Here is a 19,474-nt window from a genome sequence, read left to right as displayed (position 1 = left end):
TCGACAACTAGGTCCCTCTCGGTTGTGAATACTGAAGAAAAGTATTCATTAAGCACCTCTCCTATCTCTTTAGGCTCCGTGCACAAATTCCCTTTACACTCCTTGATCGGCCCTACCCTTTCTCTGGTCATTCTCTTATTCCTCACATACGTGTAAAAAGCCTTGGAGTTTTCCTTGATCCTATCTGCCAAGGTTTTCTCATGACCCCTTATAGCTCTCCTAAGCCCTTTCTTCAGCTCCTTCCTGGCTAACTTGTATCCCTCGAGAGCCTTTTCCGATCCTTGTTTCCTAAACCTCATATAAGCATTCTTCTTCCTCTTAACTAGTCATTCGTCCTCTCTTGAGAGCCAAGGCTCCCTCACTCGACCGCATCTTCCCTGTCTGCTAGGGACAAACATATCGATCACATGCAGTATGCGTTCCTTAAACAATCTCCACATTTCTATAGTGCTCTTCCCTGACAGCATCTGTTCCCATGTTATGTTACCCAGTTCTTGCCTAACAGAATTATAATTACTCTTGCCCCAATTATAAACCTTACCCTGCTGTATGTACCTATCCTTTTCCATGACTCTTGTAAAAGTAACTGCTTTATGATCGCTACCACCAAAATGCTCTCCTACCAACAGGTCTAACACTTGGCCCAGTTCATTGCCGAGCACCAAATCCAAAGTGGCCTCTCCTCGTGTTGGTCTATTGACATACTGTTTCAGGAATCCTTCCTGAACGCACTGGACAAAATCCGCTCCATCTAAACTATTACAACTAAAAAGTTTCCAATCAATATTTGGAAAGTTGAAGTCACCCATGACTACAACCCTGTGACTTCTGCATCTTTCCAATATCTGCCTCCCAATCTGCTCCTCCACTTCTCTGCAACTGTTAGGGGGTCTGTAAAAAAACCCCAACAAAGTGACTGCTTGTTTCTTCTTCCTGGCCTCAATCCAAATTGACTCTGTCGACAAAAAGCAAAAGAACTGCGGATGCTGTAAATCGGGAACAAAAACAAAGTTGCTGGAAAAGCTCAGCAGGTCTGGCAGCATCTGTGGAGGAGAAAACAGAGTTAATGTTTTGGGTCCAGTGACCCAGTTCTGAGGAAGGGTCACCGGACCCGAAACGTTAACTCTGACTCTGTGTACATATCATTCTCGAAATGCCTTTCAGTAGCTGCTGTACTAGCCCTGACTAGCAATGCCACTCCCCTGCCTCTTTTACCACCCTCCCTATTTCTTTTAAAGCATCTAAATCCCGGAACTTCCACCAACGATTCCCATCCCTGAATCACCCAAGTTTCTGTAATGGCCACAACATCGTAGTTCCAAGTACTGACCCATGCTCTAAGTTCATCCGCCTTATTTCTAGCATTGAAGTATACACATTTCAAACCATCCCTGTGTCCATAATTATGCTCCATCGACCGCATTTCTTTATTAACCACCTCCCTCTCTGTTGTGTCTATTGGAAGGTTGAATACCTCATTCTCTGAATTACAAATCCGGTTCCCCACCCCCTGCCAGTCTAGTTTAAACCATCCTGTATAGCTTGAGCAAACCTCCCTCCCAGGATATTTGTGCCTTTCCGGTTCAGGTGCAACCCGTCCTTACTGTACAGGTCCCACCTTCCCCGGAATGTGCTCCAATTATCCACATAATGGAAGTCCTCCCTCCTACACCAGCCCTGTAGCCATGTGTTTAGCTGCACTCTCTCCCTATTTCTTACCTCGTTATCACGTGGCACTGGTAGTAATCCAGAGATAACTACCCTGTTTGTCCTGGACTTCAGCTTCCAACCTAACTCCCTGTACTCGTTTTTCATATTCTCTGTCCTTTTTCTTCCTATGTAATTGGTACCGATGTGTACCATGACTGCTGGTTGCTGACCCTCCCCCTTAAGGATATTGAAGATACGATCCGAGACATCACGGACCCTGGCACCCGGGAGGCAACATACCATCCACTCATCTCGTTCATGTTCACAGAACTGCCTGTCTGTACTTCTTACGATGGAATCCCCCACTACAATTGCTCTCCTATTCTCCCCCCTTCCCTTCTGTGCCACAGGGCCAGGCTCAGAGCCAGAGACCTGTCCGCTATGGCCTTCCCCTGGTAGGTTGTCCCCCCCAACAGTATCCAAAATGGTACACTTATTATTGAGGGGAACGGCCACAGGGGATCCCTGCACTGTCTGCCTATTCCCTATCCCCCTCCTGACAGTCACCCAGCTACCATTTTCCTGTACCTTGGGTGTGACCACCACCTTATAACTCCTCTCTATCACCCCCTCAGCCTCCCGAATGATCCGGAGTTGATCCAGCTCCAGCTTCAGTTCCCTAACGCGGTTTTGGAGGAGCTGGAGTTGGGTACACTTCTCGCAGGTGAAGTCAGAGGGGACACCAGCAGTGACCCTTACCTCCCACATCCTGCAAGAGGAGCATGCAACTGCCCTAGCTTCCATTCCCTCTACTCTAGATTTTGAGAAGAATAAAAAAAAGCCTTACCTTTCCGACCCTCCACACAGTCTTTTTTTTGGTTAGAGGAGGAGGGTGGGTGGGAGACACTACACGTGTAGTGTTTCGGGTTTAGCCAATGCCCGAATATATTAGTTCACTTCCTGGCTCGCGCTCTCTCCACTCCCGTCACTGAAAGCAAGAAGGCCGCTGCTGCACAAGATAAGTTTTTATAGGGAAAAGCCTTACCTTCCCGACTGCACACTGGCTCACATTCTCTCCACACACCCGCCGCTGAAAGCAAGTTGAGTTGCTTGACCACAGAAGGTTGCAGGAAAGGTTAGTAAGGTAGTTGAGAAGGCATACGGGGACACTTACCTTTATCAGTTGAGGCATAGACTGTAAGAGCAGAGAGGTTATGTTGGAGCTATACAGAACTTTTGTTAGGCCATGGCCGGAGTACTGTGTGAAGTTCTGGTCTCCATACTAGGAAAAATGTGATTGTACTTGAGGAGGTACAACAGGATGTTGCCTAGAATGAAGGATTTAGGCTATGAAGAGAGGTTGGATAAGATGGGGTTGTTTTATTTGGAGCAGAGAAGGTTGAAGGAAGACCTGATAGAGGTAAATAAGATCGAGCGTCATGGACAGAGTGGATAGAAACCAGCTGCTCCCCTTATTCGAGGGGGACATACTTTTAAGTGAAAGGCAGAAGGTTTAAGGTTAGTTGAGGAAAGAGTTTTGCACCCAGAGGATGATGGAGTCAGAAATGCACTGACTGGGAAGGTAGTTGAGGTGGATAACCTCACATCTTTAAAAAGAGCTTGGATGAGCAGTTGAAATGTCATAGCATTTCAAGGCTATGGGCCAAGGTTTAGAAAGTGGGACTAGTGTAGATTTAGTGTAAATTTGCCAGTACAGACTCAATGAGCCAAAGGGCCTCATCGAGACAGTATGATTCTATGTGCCCCAATTTTGGAACATATAGGCCTTCAATTTTCATCTCCACCCTTGGCACTTTCCATTCTGATTTGAAGAGGGCATCACCGGAGTTCCCAGCTGGCCTTTCTTTACCCTGGCTACTTGCCTTTGATTCATTCTCCCATCTTCTTCTTGATTTGTGGTGGTGACAGAAAAGAAGTTTAGTTTCATGGATTAGTTCATAATTGTCAGCTATTCCTGCTGATTGTTTAGCAGTTTGTAACCCTTTGGTCTTCAACATGCGTTCTTTTTACAGAAAATAATGGATTTCTAAAATCTTTTAAGGGAATAGTCTCTCACAGAACATCATACTTGGTTTCAACTCCAAATGCTTATATCCATAGGTCAAAATTACTTAGCTTGACCCTTTTAAATTCTATTTGGTTTGTCCAGGCTGCTTGTTAAATTTTGAAACTTTTTCCGGTATGCTTCAGGGACTAACACATGCACCCAGTATAGAAAGAATGCCTTCACTTGGGCTTTTTCTTCAAATTTTGGTAGGGCCTGTACTAACTTACATTTTCTTACTAACATTTTAAAACTAACATTTTCTTACTGAACTTTAGATTATGGCTAAAATTCTTCACATCAGAGTCTGCATCAGCATCTGACAGCTTTTGTTTTAACTACATCAGCTGAGTTTAAATTATTTTTCTTTCTCTTTCTTCTTTGCATCTCAAGTTCCATCTTATTCAATTTCTTTTCTCCTGCCTTTTTCTTAAACATTAATCTTTAAAGTTCTATTTCCATTCCCCGTTTTTTGTTTTCCGATTCTATCTCCAGCTTTTGAATTTATTTTTCCATCTCAGACTGTCCTAACTCAGTATTAATTGATGTCTCACTTGTATTTCTCTAATTCCCAATTACTATACTAGTCCTTCAATTATTTCTGCCTTCTTACCCTTGGCAAGCAATTTCACTTCTAGTTTGCTTCTTGACTTAATAAACTTTGAGATCTCTTTTGAGTTTGTCAGAAACAGCTTTCCCACTTGCAGGAAGGCTTTAACAGTTTCTAATACCATTTTATTTTTGATAGTTCAAAACCTGATGTTTTCTTTTTATCTCTTTACAACTTATCAGTTTCACACCCATCTTGCATTGCCTTTGTTCCAAAATCCCAGCTGAAGTGCCCCCAACATTGTCACAACTCACTTTGTTGGTGTTTGGAAAATCAAGCCTTGCTATTCCTGGAGTTGTCACAATCATGAAAACATGGTCAAAGTATTAAAAGTTCCCAATTTACCTTACTGACAAACTCTGGTTTCTGTACCTAACAAGCAAATAACTTCATGGTGAACAAACTGTCTTTAGCCAATGGCAATCAGGAAATATGAATTGTTAAAGGTAAAGTTGCAATAGCCTTACCGAGCTATAGGGCTGCCCTCTCATTAAATTAGTGATGGTAGTTTTAAACTGATAGGGGAGGGGAGAGGTTGAGAAGGAGAGCCCTTCCCTCAGCCCGGTAAGGGAATTGAACACATGCTGTTGATATCATTCTGCATTGAAAACCAGCCATCCAGCCAGCTGAGTTAACAGACACCAAATTGTTAACTTGTAAGAGTACTACTTAATCTCTTAAATTCCTCCCTTCCAGAAGGATGTAGAAGCTTTGGAGAGAGTACAGAAAAGGTTCACCAGGATGTTGCCTGGTCTCCAGGATATTGACTATGAGGAAATGTTAAAAAGACTAGGATTGGTTTCACTGGAAAGACGGCGGCTGAGAGGAGACCTGATAGAGGTCTACAAAATTATGAGAGGCATAGATAGTCAGAGGTTTTTCCAAGGAGGAACAAGTTCAAGGTCAGAGGGGGAAAGTTTAAGGGAGATGTGTGAGGGTAGTTTTTCACACTATCAGAATTACCAGGATTGCACTACCAGAAGAGGTGGTGGAAGCGGGCACATTGAAGACGTTTAAGAGGCACCTAGATGGGTACATGAATAGGGAGGGAATAGAGAGATACGGATCAAAAAATGGCAGGTTTGTCTTTAGATTAATTAGGGCATGATGGTCAGCACAGGCTTGGAGGGCCGAAGGGCCTGTTCCTGTGCTGTACTTTTTCATTTGTTCAATTGTTCAAACGCAGACAGACACAGAAAGACAAACAATACATGTATATTAAGAGTGGAAAAAGAAAAAAAAATCAGAGAAATATAGCTCATAGACCAGACTGGACCACAGGGTTTGATGAGTTGTTTTTATCTTTCTTGCTTTCAATTCCTTTTATATGCTGATGAGATGAGTTGTTTGCACACCGATGCTGTGTTTCATTTACTGTTGAGAATATACCCTTTCATTCACTATCTTCAAAAGCATTTTATTCTTTCTGTAAATTCTGTATGGAAGGGAAATGCGAGTGAAAGGCAGCTAGCTGTTACTGAGACTTTCAGGTACCTCCACACATGTGAGAGAGGCACACATACAAAGGTTTTGATGCTTTCTCTTTACAGTCTGCTGTAACAGTCACACATGCAAACTATGGTCTCCTGGTCAGGAACCAAGCAGGATATTCTTGTCGAAGAGATTCCCTTTAGTTCAAAACCCATCAATTCTATGGTGTCTGCTTTTCATTCTCACTGTTCCAGGGGTAATCAGCACTGTAAACAACTCAGAGTGCTCTACGGAATATGATCTTCAAAACGAGCCATCTCTTCGGTTTAAAGCAGTATCTTCCTTATTTTAGTCCACCGTCTAAAACTAAAGGAAATAAAAAAGATATGATCTTTACAGAGGTGCACTTGCTGCTCAGCAAGCCTTCTCTAAAAAAGGCACAACTGAATCTAGTTATCATATGTAATGAAGCAAGTGTTCTTGGAAAATCATCAGATCTGCGATTTACTCAGAGCGTTGTTGCATTCCCTGGACAAGTACACTTCTTCCTATGTTGTTAACTCCAACACAGGCCAGGACAACTAAATTCCCTTCCTCCATTGTGAGTTCCTTGGTTGCTCTTGCACCTCTTCCCCAGATGGGTATTGTAGCTTTCTGGCTGCTTGTTCAGTAGGACTTGTCTTTATGCAGCTTCTTTAGCATAGTATAATGTGACCGGTTCGATAGGAGCCTTAGCTGATAAAAATTGACACAGGCAGCAGAGTTTTGGATGACCTCAGGCCAATCTAGAGGTTAAAAAAAGACATGATTGAGGGTTTCACTGAAGTAATTAGTGAAAGTATACAGTGGGGCTGGCAACAGCAACTCCAGTTGGTGAATGTTCATATAAGACAGTAAGAAGTAGGAACAGGAATAGGCTGATCAGTCTCTCAAGGCTGCTGCACCATTCAATAGGATCATGGCTGATTCAAAATTCTTCATGCCCACTTTCCTGCCCTTTCCCCATAAACCCTGGTTCCCCTACTGATCAAGAATCTATCTATCTCAGCCTTAAATATACACAAGGACTCTGCCCCTCAGCTCTATGTGGCAAGGTGTTCCAAAGACTCTCAACCCTGAGAGAAAGAGTTAGAAAAGACATGAGGGGCAATTTATTTTTGCACAGAGAATGGTCTGTGTGTGGAATGAACTTCCAGAGGAACTGGTGGATGTGAGTACAGTTACGTCATTTAAAAGATACTTGGATAAGTACGTGAAAAGAAATGTTCTGGAATACAGGCCAAGTGCAGACAGGTGGGACTAGTTTAGTTTTGGGATTATGGTCGGCATGAACTGGTTGGTCTGAAGGGTCTGTTTCCATGTTGTATGGCTCTATGACTCTATCTCAGTCTTAAATTGACACCCCTTTATTCTGAGAGTATGCCCTCTAGTCCTAGACTCTCCCATGATGTGAAACATCCTCTCAGCATTTACGCTGTCGAGCCTCTTAGAAATCCTATATGTTTCAATGAGATCACCTCTCATTCAATTGAAACTCCAATGATTATGATTGCTCCTAAGACCATACTGGGGATCATTCTTATGATCATTCTCGTGAACCTTCTCTGAACTGTCTCAATGAAATTATATCTTTCCTTAAATTAAAGGAACAAAACTGCTCACGGTACTCCAGTTGTGATCTCACCATCACCTTGTACAGTTGCAGGAAGACTTCCCTACTCTTAGACTCCAAGCTCCTTGAAATAAGGACCAACATTCAATTAGCCTTCCTGACTGCCTGCTGCACCAATGTGCTAGCTTTCTCTGTTTTATGCACACATACCCCCTAGTCCATTTGTATTGCAGCTTTCTGCAGTTTTTCTCCATTTAAATAATACTGTTCTTTTGTTCACCCTTCCAAAATGAACAACTTCATATTTTCCCTCATTGTACTTTTATTTGCCAACTTTTTGTCCACTCACGTAACCTACCAATATTTCCGTACAAACTGTTTGCATCCCTCTCACAACTTGCCTTTCTACCTATTATGTGTCATCTACAAATGTGACCACAGTACATTCGCTTCCATCCTTCACAGTAATAGTATATATTGTAACCAGTTGTGGGCCTAGCACTGATCCCTGTGGTACCCCACTGGTTCCAGGTTGCCAACATAACTTGACTGGCTGTTTCTTGCCCATTAGCCAATTCTCTATCCATGCTAACGTACCACTTCCAACATTGTGTGCTCTTATGACTTAACCTTTTGTGAGGTACCTTATCGAATGCCATTTGGAAGCCCAAATTCAACACAACTTCTGGCTTCTCTCTATTGACTGTGGTTAAGACTTCCCCAAAAAACTCTAAGTTAGACAGACATGATTTGCCTTTTGAAGTGTCCAAACATGATTTTTAGTGATCGGTCAGTAAACAAAAGCGCACTGATTTACAGTGATTGATGAAAGAACTAGGTTGGGGAGGGGGAGTGGTGGGATGGTGATGACTGAGATATTTTCTCACAGACTGAATTTTATGATGTGGAGTGCACCGGAAGGCAATTGAAGCAGATACAATAGTAATTTTCAAAAGAAATTTGGACTATTTAAAGGGAAAACATTTTCATGGCAATGAGAGAAATGGGTTTAATTGGATAGCTACTCACAACTGTCACGTGGACAGAGTCATACAGAATGGGAACAGACCCTTCGATCCAACTCGTCCATACCAATCAGACATCCTGATCTGACCTCATCCCATTTGCCAGCATTTGGCCCATACACCTTTAAACCCTTCCTATTCATATACCTGTCCAAAAATGTTGTAATTGTACCTGCATCCTTCACTTCCTCTGGCAGCTCATGTCATACACGCTCCACTTGATGAACTGAATGGCCGTCCCCTGTTCCATTTGATAGTATGTAATTCTACAAAAGCCCACAATGTAATAGCAAGTTGTCATCACCAGTGACGCTGCTCTTTTCTGCACGGAAGGAAACTCTGCCCCTGTGAACAGTTCAACCAAATGCAGTGATTGTATTTTTTTAAAGCACGCATTTAGTTCAGATAGAAATTCTGAGGCTATGAATCATGTTATTGTGCAAGTATTGTCCCATTACAAGCTACTTCTTGTTCTTGCTATCATTCCCTAGGTTCTGTACAACTTGGCTGCAGTGTACAGCAGACTGGGCCAGTGGCTGGAGGCTCAGCAAACTCTGGAAGATGCTTTACGATTGAGGGCCAAAGGCACAAACACTGAACTGGACAGAGCACTGAGCATGGTAAAAGTAAGTGTGCCCTATTGTTAAAAATCCCCACTGACTTGCAGAGATGAGCTGTAGTAGTGACTTCTTGTGAATGCCTTCCTAGTGTGTACTGTGACAGGGAACTGCTGTTAGCACAATCTCTAGTCCGGAAAAGACTATCGTTGACTGCTCAGTGTCAAAGTCTGCGTTAATTGCAGCAGAGCTTCGTGGTAGTGACTTTGAGGTATATATATATCAGTGGTATAGATAGAGTGGACAGTCAGAAACTTTTTCCTAGGGTGGAGGTAGCTATTACGAGGGGGCATAGTTTTAAAGTGAGTGGAAGTAGATACAGGGGAGACATCAGAGGTAGGTTCTTTACTCAGAGAGTGGTAGGGGCGTGGAATGCATTGCCGGAGAGGGTAGTGGAGTCGGCCTCATTAGTGGCATTTAAGCGGCTATTAGATAGACATATGGATGATAGTATAAGGTAGGGTTGGAGTTTAGATATACCTTAGGATTAGGGTAAAAGTTCGGCACAACATCGTGGGCCAAAGGGCCTGTACTGTGCTGTACTGTTCTATGTTCTATATCCAGTTAGGTTGAATATATGTGTGTTTTTATCTCTGCCCCATGTCAGTTTCAGACCCCAACACTCTTGGCGTGAATAAAACTCTCCTATTTTCCTCTAAACCCTTCAACTAATGTCATTAAATCTCCTCCTTTCTCTTGCTTAAAACCTGTTACGTTTCTAACTTTTCTCAGTTCTCGTGAAAAGTAATTCACCAGAAACATCACCTCTGTTTCTGTCTCTTCTCTCTTTTCTATGACTGTGGAGCGTGTCCAGCTTCACATCTGAGTTAATGTATCTCTTACTTGGTATAACCCTGATAGTATATCCTGTGGACTGAAAGGCAGACAATCCACTTAGTCACCAAGACAGAGAGGACCTACCTTCAGACATTGGCAGCCTTCTCAAACCCAGCCTGTCGGAGAAATGCAATGCAAATCTCTTGGATTATGTGAGAGATGGAGTATATAAGAGATAAGCTGCCACCAAGGTGAAGTGGGGAAAGAGCACAGTCTGAGGTCTTCCTGTTCAAGTTAAATGGGAGTCTGTTCAGTTGTCGGACCCCCCAGGTGCCTCAAATGCATGTAAATTTAGTCTTCTTCAAGTAAGAGATGCCCTTGGTTTGTTTGGATAGAGTCATACTCCAATGTTTGTTTGTTTCCTTGATATGTTATTGTACAAAACCAAACTGCATTTGTGACTATATATGTTTGTAGAAAAAGTATATTTTTGAAATAAAAAAAGTATGTAAGAGATAAGAGCCCATTGTTCAAGGCTGCACAGTCCTCAGCAGCATTAAATGTAGAGCCCTGCTTTAGCAGTGCTATATGATCCTTATCATTTAGTCTGAAGTGTGACCTTGTTTAGCATCATGTCTTTATTGATTCACTCATGCTGGTGAAAGCATAGCAGTGAGCTGAGGATGTCTCTCAGCTCAGAAAATCTATGCAGAGACATATTGAGACAAGGCTATGGACCAGGTGCTGGTATGTGGGGTTAGAATGGATGGCTGGTTTGTTCGTTTGGTACAGACATGATGGGTTGAATGGCCTCTGTTGGTCTTATAACATTTCTATGGTCCATCATAGATTGACAAGTCCAGAATGCTGCAAGGTAACTGAAAAACATAGAGGATGCTTTGGGTGCTACCTTCTAAAATTCTGCTGATTGGGAGGTTACAAATGTTCCTCTTTAAGACAGGCATGAGAAACAAAACAGGGAGCTACAGACTTGTTAGCCTGACGTAACTGGTAGGTAATATGCTAGAATTCACTGTAAAGGGACGTGTTAACTAGACACTCAAATATTGTCCAGTCAACATGTCCCGTACAGTGAATTGTATGAAGTGTTCAGAGTCAACATAGATTTATGTAAGGGAAATCATGTCTGATAAACCGTATGGAGTTTTAAAGGATATAACTAGCAAAATAGATAAGGAGATACTAATGGATGTGATGTACTTTGATTTTCAAAAGGCTTTCACACAAGAGCCAGAAGTCGCACGGCACCAGGTCATAGTCCAACAGTTTTATTGGAAGTCACAAGCTTTTGGAGTCACTTCATCTGACGAAGGAGCAGTGTTCTGAAAATTTGTGATTTCAAATAATCCTGTGGACTATAACCTGGTGTCATGTGACTTCTGACTTTGTCCACCCCAATCCAACTCCGACACTTCCATATCATTCGAGCAGGAGGTTAGTAAACAAAATTAGAGTGCATGAGATTGGGGATAATATATTGACACAGATGGAGAATTAGTTAATGGACATGAAACAGAATTAGGAACAAACAGGCAGGCCATTACTGGTAGGGCAAGAATCAGTGCTTGGGTCTCAGTTATTCACAATCTATATCAATGATTTGAATGTGGGGACTAATGTAATATTTTCCAATTTTCTGATGACATAATGCTAGTTGGGAATAAATGTGTTGTGAGGAAGATATGAAGAGGCTTCAAGGGGAGTTAAACAGTATGAGTCAGTAGGCAAGAACATAACAGATGGAATATAATGTAAAAAAAACGTTATTCACTTAGGTAGGAAAAGCATGGACTGAAGAGCATTTTTTAAATGGTGGGAGACTGGGAAGCGTTGATGTTCAGAGTCCCGGATGTCCTTGTTCAAAATTCTGTGAAAGCTATCATGCAGGACCAGCAAACTATTTAGAAGGCAAATGGCATGTTGCTGTTCATTGCAAGAGGGTTTGAGCACAGAAGTAAAGATATTTTCCTTCAGTTATATGCAGAGTTGGTGAAACAGCACATGGAGTTTGGTCTCTTTACTGAGGGAAGAATTCTGTGCTGGTCTGAATGCTCTGCATCAGCCTGTTCTGTCAAGTGTGTGAAAATAAATGGAAGTCATTTGTCCTTTTTGTTTGTTTCCCTCTCCACCAGATTAGGGTATGCAGGGTAGATTGATTTGTGGGCCGAAGGGCCTGTACTGTGCTGTACTGTTCTATGTTCTATGTTCCGTGCATTCAAACACTTCCTTCAGATGGAATCTCAACATTTCAATAAGCCAAACTGAGAAGTATTTTCCAGGAAACAAATAAGCCCAAAATGTCATTAATTTGTTCAATTCAGAACCAGTTATTATAGTGGGCATAACAACAGTATCAGTTCAATCCATCACAGTCACCATTGACTATTGGAGTGCGTGCCTGGAGATTTTGAAGGATGTATTGCAAAACAGTTCACCTGAAATAAATGTGAGGCAGATTGAATGTAGAAACCTTAGAACATTTAAATATAGCAATTATTAGAACACCATGTTCCAGAATATTGCAACATTCACAGATTTCTAGCTGACACTGCACAAACGAATACACAAAAAGGCTTTTGTCACAGCCCTCCGCATCATTAGTACTAATTGGATTTAAATTCCCATAATTACCTTTGATGTATGTGCCTCTAATTTCCTGATTTAGACTATATATTATCGCAACTATTTGGTGCTCTGTAGGCAACTCCCACCAAACTCTACTGCCCATGCCTTGCTTAGCTCCACTCAAAATGATTCTAGATTTTGTTCTTCTATTTAAGATCTACTTTCATGACTGCACTGATGTCATTCTTTATTAACAGTGGTAAGCCATCTGAATTTCTTTTTGTGGGTCCTTTCCGAATGAACATGCCGGAATTATCCAAAAGCCACATCTGCCTGTGGCAGGTAATATTTGTTTACTTATGTGGATTTACAAATGTGTAGACAGAGAGAGAGGATAAAATCTGCAAAAATCAGAGATGTGCAAGAACTACGGTGTGGTGATATTGGGAAATTTTACGAGAGATCTTGTATCAAAATATTGATTGGGATAATCTTAGAGTTAAGACACCATGACATAGGAGAAGAAGTAGTCCTTTTCAGCCCATCAAATCCACTCCATCATTTAATGAGATTGTGATTGAATTGATAATCTGAAACTCCACTTTCTTGTCTTTTCCCCAAACCCTTGCTTCCCTTTCCGATTAAAAATCTGTCTATTGCAGCCTTCAGTATACTTAACAACGCAGCCAACAGGCTTCTGCAGTAAAGAATTCCACAGATTCACTACCCTCAGAGAAGACATTCCTCCTCATCCCTGTTGTAAATGTACGACACTTTATTTTGAAATAATTCCCTCTGGTCATAGAGCCTTGCTCAAGAAGGATCAACTTTTCTGCATCTACCCTGTTAAATCTCCTAATAATCTTGTATATTTCAATAAGGTTGCCTCTCATTCTTCTATATTCCAACAGGTACAGGTCAATCTACTCAACCTCTTCTTATAAGACCATTCTTCCATACTGGTATCAGCTACGTGAATCTTCTCTGGACTGACTCCAGTGCCAGTATGTCTTTACTTTGATAAGCAGTTCGCATTGTCTGACTAGTAACAAAAACATACTTCCAACATGTGCAGATTGCCAGGGTAATAGGAAGCAGAGGGTTTGTAAAATGGGTCTTTTTCAGACGGGGGCCAGTGCTGGAGCCTCAACTCTTTACAATTTACATAAATGATTTGGATGAAGGGAGCAAAGGTATGGTGGCTAAATTTGTTGATGACACAAAGGTAGGTAGGAAAGTGAGCTTTGATGAGGACTTAAGAGGTATACAAAGGGATATATATATCCTAAGTGAGTGGGTAAAGATCTAGCAAATGGAGTACAATATGGAAAAGTGTGAAATTGATTTTCTGGCATAATTTTTTTTTAGAAAAAGCATACTTTCTTAATGATGAGAGACTGCAGAAGCTTGAGATGTAGAAAGATAGAAATATAGAAAGTAAGAGGAGGAGTAGGCAATTCTGACCTTTGAACCTGTTCTGCCATTCAATTTGATCATGTATGATCATCCAACTCAGTACCTTGCTCCCACTTTTTCCCCGTACCTTTTGATTCCTTTAGCACCAAGAATTATAACTAACTCATTCTTGAAAACTGTTCAGTATTTTGGCCTCAACAGCTTTCTGTGACAGAATTCTACAGGCTGTCTACGTGAAGAAATTTCTTTTGATTCCAGACCTAAATGGCCTACCCTTTATCTTTAAACAGTGACGCCTAGTTCTAAACTCCACAGTCATCAGGAACATTCTTCCTTCAGTTACCCTGTCTAGTCCTGTTAGAGTTTTATATATTTCTATAAGATCCCTCCTCTTCTAAAGTGCAGTGAATATAGTCCAAACTAATTCAGTCTCTCATCATACATTGGTCCTACCATCCCAGGAATCAGTCTGGTAAACTTTCATTGCACTCCATCCACAGCCAGAATGATGTTCTTCAGACAAGAAGACCACTACTCCAGGTGTGGTCTTACAAGGCCCTGTACAATTGCAGCATGGCATCTCTGCTCCTGTACTTGAATCATCTCGCTATGAAGGCCAACATACCATTTGCTTACTTCACTGCCTGCTGCATCAAAACATGCTTACTTTCAGTGACTGGTGTAGGAGAGCATCCAAGCATCATCTCACCTCTCCCTTTCCCAATCTGTCACTATTGAGATAATAATCTGCCTCCCTGTTTTTGCCAGCAAAGTGGATACCATTACATTTATCCATATTATACTTCATCTGCCATGCATTTGTCCACTCACCCCATTTTCCCAAATCACACTGAAACATCTCTGCATCTTCCTTGCAGCTCACCCTTCCACCCAGCTTTGTGTTATCTGTAAACCTGGATATAATACATTTTGTCCCTCATCTGAACCATTAATGTATATTGTGAATAGCTATGGTCCAAACATTGTTCCCTTCAGTACCCTACTGGTTACTAGATGCCACTTAGAAAACGCCCCTACTCTTTGTTTCCTATCAGTTCTCTATCCATGTCAGTACACCATCCCTAATCCTTTGTGTTTTAGTTTTACATTCTAACCTGTAGAATCATTAAATATTTTAAGGCAGAGGTAGGTAGATTCTTGATTACCAAGGGATGAAAGATTATCGAGGATTTGCAGGAATGTAGAGTTGAAGTTAAAATCAGATCAGGCATGTTCTTCTTGAATGGTGGAGCAGTCTTGATTGGTCGAGCAGCCTACTCTTGTTCATTGTTCATGTAACGTATTGTTTAAGAAAGAATTTGGGGTCTTGTTTTCACAGATAGAGGCAGTGAATCCAAAGGCAGGGAGATTACGCTGAATCTCTTTCTAGCTTTGGTTAGGCCACAACCAGAACTTTGTATGTATTATTGGTTATCACACTTTGAGAATAGTGTGAGTGTCTTTGAGAGGGTACAGAGGAGACTTACCAAAATGGTTCCAGGGTTTGGGAATGTTACAAGGTCAGGTTAGAGAAGCTGGAGTTGTTGTTCTTGGAACAAACCAGATTGCAGGCAGACTTGATAAAGGTGTATAAGATCACAGTGGATTTATTGGAAGTATCCAATCCAAAACGATTCCCAGTTGCTGATGGGGCAAGGATTAGGGGAGACAGGTTTGAGGATTTGGGCAAGATATTCAAGGGAGAACGTGGGAAGAATTACAGTGGGCTGAAAGTGGTAATGACCTGAATGACCATGATTGGGTTGCTCTGTAATGGATTGGCATGTTCTCAATGAGCTGATGGTCTCCACCTATGTTGTAATGACTCAGTGAAGATATTTAAGCAAGAAACCATAAGACTTGCAGTTTACTGTTTGTTTGTATATTTATATTTCAGTTTAACCCTAAAAGTAATGATATGAGTAAGGATGTGAACCATCCCAGTACAACCAGCGAATTAAGATAAGTTATTGATTGTCTGAACAATCCATTGAATTCAAGGAAGTAGTTGGATAAATGGGAAGACAGTGTGGAATATTGCAGTCTGAAGGAGGGGAGAGAACTCGAGGAAAGATTGAACAAAAACATAGAGCTTGAATAAAACATAACATTATATTCTGAACCAATACTCGTTTTCCATGGCAAGACCCATGTTAACACCCCCACATGCTGTTAATGCAGTCTCGCCAACTCATGCTGAATCCTTGCTGGCTCACTTACATACCCTATTTAACTTTGCTGCATTGTTCTTTTCTTTCAGAGCAGTAAAACCTTTGAACCAATTGATGTGCCTGAAGGGATTGTGTTCAGACCTCGCAAGCATGAGGTAGATGAGCTGAACTTGAAAGATTTCCTGGGAACACCTAAGGTAAAGCTGGAATCATGTCTGGTGTTTAGTCCGTGTTGTACTGGTGCTGTCTGAGAAAATCAGGCCTTTTTAACTGAAAAGCATATGGAAATGAAAATTAGTGCTTGTTATCAGATGTAAATTACCTTTTTTCTCCTGTTCACATTGAATTATTATGTTGAGTGATATTTGTATAATTAATATCCTCTCTATTTTCCCACTTCTTGTGTATCTCCCTTATTTGGTCTGTTCTGGGATGCTCCCAGGTCAGTTCTCATTCCAAAATCCTCTGACCTTGAATGGGTTCAGAGGAGGTGTGCACCTCACTCGGAAAGGAAAGGAGAGGGGAGGGGTTGAATCTGTACCCAGAGATCCAATCCTTGTCCTGCTTGGAAGTGAAAGGACAAATGGTCCATTTTCCAGCTCACTAACACAAGAACCCTCTTCACTCTGTTGCCAGGTGGTCTCATCCATTGATCCAAATGACAGCTTCGCAGGATTCAAGCCACTTTGCCCATCGGTATGTCTGTCTGAACAACTGGGGTGGGGAGGGGAAGAGAGAAAGTGGAGATAGGAGAGGGAGGGATGGGGAATGGTTGCGCACCGTGAAGAGAGATGGATGAAAGAGGAGGGTGCAGGAAACTGGGATGGACAAAGATGGAACATTTCCCCTCAGTGGAGGGATCAATTACCCCCGTCCCCTCCCAGGAGACATGGATTTAAGGTAAGAGGCAGGAGATTTAGAGGGACTGTGAGGAAATGAATCTGTAACTCACTGCCTGTAAGTATTAATAGGTATATTTATTGTAATTCATTTAAGTTTGTGGATGACAAAAAAATGAGTGAGAAGGCAAGTAGTGAGGATCACTCAAGAAATCTATGGAGGGATATAAACAGGTTAAGTAAAGAGGCAAAGATGTGGCAGATGTAATGTGATGAGGGCAGAGCATTGGATGTGATCTATATGGTCTTCAGTAAGGCGTTCAACAATGTCCCTCATGGTAGATGGTTAGCAAGGTTAGATCACATGCAATACAGGCAGAAGTAGCCATTTGGATACGGAACTGGCTCAAAGGTAGAAGACAGAGGGTGGTGGTGGAGGGTTGCTTTTCAAACTGGAGGTCTGTGACCAGCAGTGTGCTACAAGGATCAGTATTGGGGCCGAAACGTCAGCCTTCCTGCTCCTATGATGCTGCTTGGCCTGCTGTGTTCATCCAGCCCTGCACCTTGTTGTCTCAGTATTGGGGCCACTGCTTTTTGTCATTTATATAAATGATTTGAATGTGAACATAGAAAGTATGGTTGGTAAGTTTGCAGATGACACTAAAATTAGTGGTGTAGTGGATAGCGAAGAAGGTTACCTGAGAGTACAACGGGATCTTGGTCAGATGGACTAATGGGCCGAGGAGTAGCAGATGGAGTTTAATTTAGATAAATGTGAGGTGCTGCATTTTGGAAAGGCAAATCAGGGCAGGACTTACACACTTAATAGTATGGTCCTGGGGAGTGTTGCTGAACAAAGAGACCTTGGCATGCAAGTTCAGAGTTCCTTAAAAGTAAAATCGCAGGTAGATAGGATTGTGAAAAAGGCGTTTGGTATGCTTGCATTTATTAGTCAGTGCATTGAGTATAGGAGTTGGAAGGTCATGTTGTGGCTGTACAGGACATTGATTTGGCCACTTTTGGAGTATTGCGTGCATTTCTGGTCTCTCTGCTACGTGAAGGATGTTGTGAAACTAGAAAGCATACAGAAAAGATTTATGAGGATGTTGCCAGGGTTGGAGCGTTTGAGCTATAGGGAGAGGCTGAATAGGTTGTGGCTATTTTCCCTGGAGCGTTGGAGGCTGAGGGGTGACCTTATAGAGGTTTATAAAATCATGAGGTGTATGGATAGGGTAAATAGGCAATGTCTTTTCTCTGGGGCGAGAGAGTCTAAAACTAGAAGGCATAGGTTTAAGATGAGATTTAAAAGGGACATAAGGGGCAACATTTTCATGCAGAGGGTGGTACATGTATGGAATGAGCTGCCAGAGGAAGTGGTGGAGGCTGGTACAATTCCAACATTAAAAGGCATCTGGATGGATATATGAATACAGTGTGGAGCTGGAGGAGCACAGCAGGTCAGACAACATCAGAGGAGCAGGAAAGTTGACATTTCAGGTTTACACCTTTCATCAGGACTCTTGCTATTTCCGGGTGTATGAGTAGGAAGACTTTAGAGGGATATGGGCCACATGCTGGCAAATGGGACTAGATTTATGTGGTTAGCATGGACAAGTTGGACCGAAGGGTCTGTTTCCATGCTGTATATCTCTCTGACTCTATGTAATGAGGGGAAGTATGAGGTTATATACTTTGGCAGGAGGAATAGAATAGCTGAATATTATTTAAATTGGGCCAAGACAGGAAAAAAAACTGCAGAACAGAGAGATTTGGGACCCTAGTGCATGATTCACAAAAGCTCGCATCCAAGTTCAGCAGCTGTTAGGGAAGGCACATGGAATTTGGCCTTTACTTCAAACGGAATGGGGTGTAAAAATAGGGAAGACTAAGTGAAACTATATAAGATACTGGATAGACTACAGCTGGAATTCTGTGAACCGTTTTAGTCCCATTATCTCGGAGAGATGTATTAGATTTGGAGGCAGTCAAGAGGAGGTTCACTGAGGTGATTCTGGGTATGGAGAGATTATTTTACAAGACGAGGTTTCATTTGTTACTCATTAGAGTTTAGGAGAGGTGACTTTATTGAAAGGTATAATATATCAGAGCATAAGAAATGAAGTGGTATTGGAGATTTTGACAGATTTAAAAGTGGACAAGTACCCAGGTCCAGATGAGTTGTCTCCCAGGCTGCAGTGGGAGACTTGGGCCCTGTCCCAAATTTTTAAATTATTTCTGGCCACAGGAAAGGTGCCAGAGGACTGGAGGACAGCTAATGTGATTCCACTTTACAAGAAGGGTGGTAGAGATAGATCAGGGGAATATAGACCCCTGAATCTAACATCAGTGGTAGGGAAACTGTTGGAGAAAATAGTGAACAAGAAAGTTTAGAGAGGAAGATGCCTAACAAAACTGGTTGAATTATTTGAGGGAATGACCTAGTAGGTAGATGAGGGAGGGCAGTGGTTGTAGTTTATATGGATTTCAGCCAAGATCTTTGACAAGGTCCCACGTGGAAAACTGAAAAAGGATCCAGGGTAACTTGGCAAGTTGGATCCAAAATTGGCTTAGTGGCAAGGTGGTGGTAGAAGGCTGTTTGTCTGACTGGAGCCTGGTGTACCACAGGGATCAGTGCTGGATCCCTTATTGTTCATGATATTTTTGAACAAGGGAAC

The 19,474-nt window shown here is 41.9% G+C and overlaps 1 protein-coding gene across 1 annotated transcript in view; it reads left to right on the top strand.

The window, feature by feature from the left end:
* LOC109913360 (neutrophil cytosol factor 2-like) overlaps positions 1–19,474 on the top strand; it is an 83,613-nt gene that overhangs the window by 22,930 nt on the left and 41,209 nt on the right. Inside the window, exons 2-4 of the mRNA XM_048613335.1 lie at positions 8,885–9,019; positions 16,050–16,157; positions 16,597–16,656. Coding sequence (XP_048469292.1) covers positions 8,885–9,019; positions 16,050–16,157; positions 16,597–16,656 — 303 coding nt within the window. The remainder of the gene's footprint in view (positions 1–8,884; positions 9,020–16,049; positions 16,158–16,596; positions 16,657–19,474) is intronic.

Source organism: Rhincodon typus, chromosome 28, assembly GCF_021869965.1.
Source record: "Rhincodon typus isolate 14 chromosome 28, sRhiTyp1.1, whole genome shotgun sequence".
Taxonomy (NCBI): Eukaryota; Metazoa; Chordata; class Chondrichthyes; order Orectolobiformes; family Rhincodontidae; genus Rhincodon; species Rhincodon typus.
This window is presented reverse-complemented; position numbering and strand designations above follow the sequence as displayed.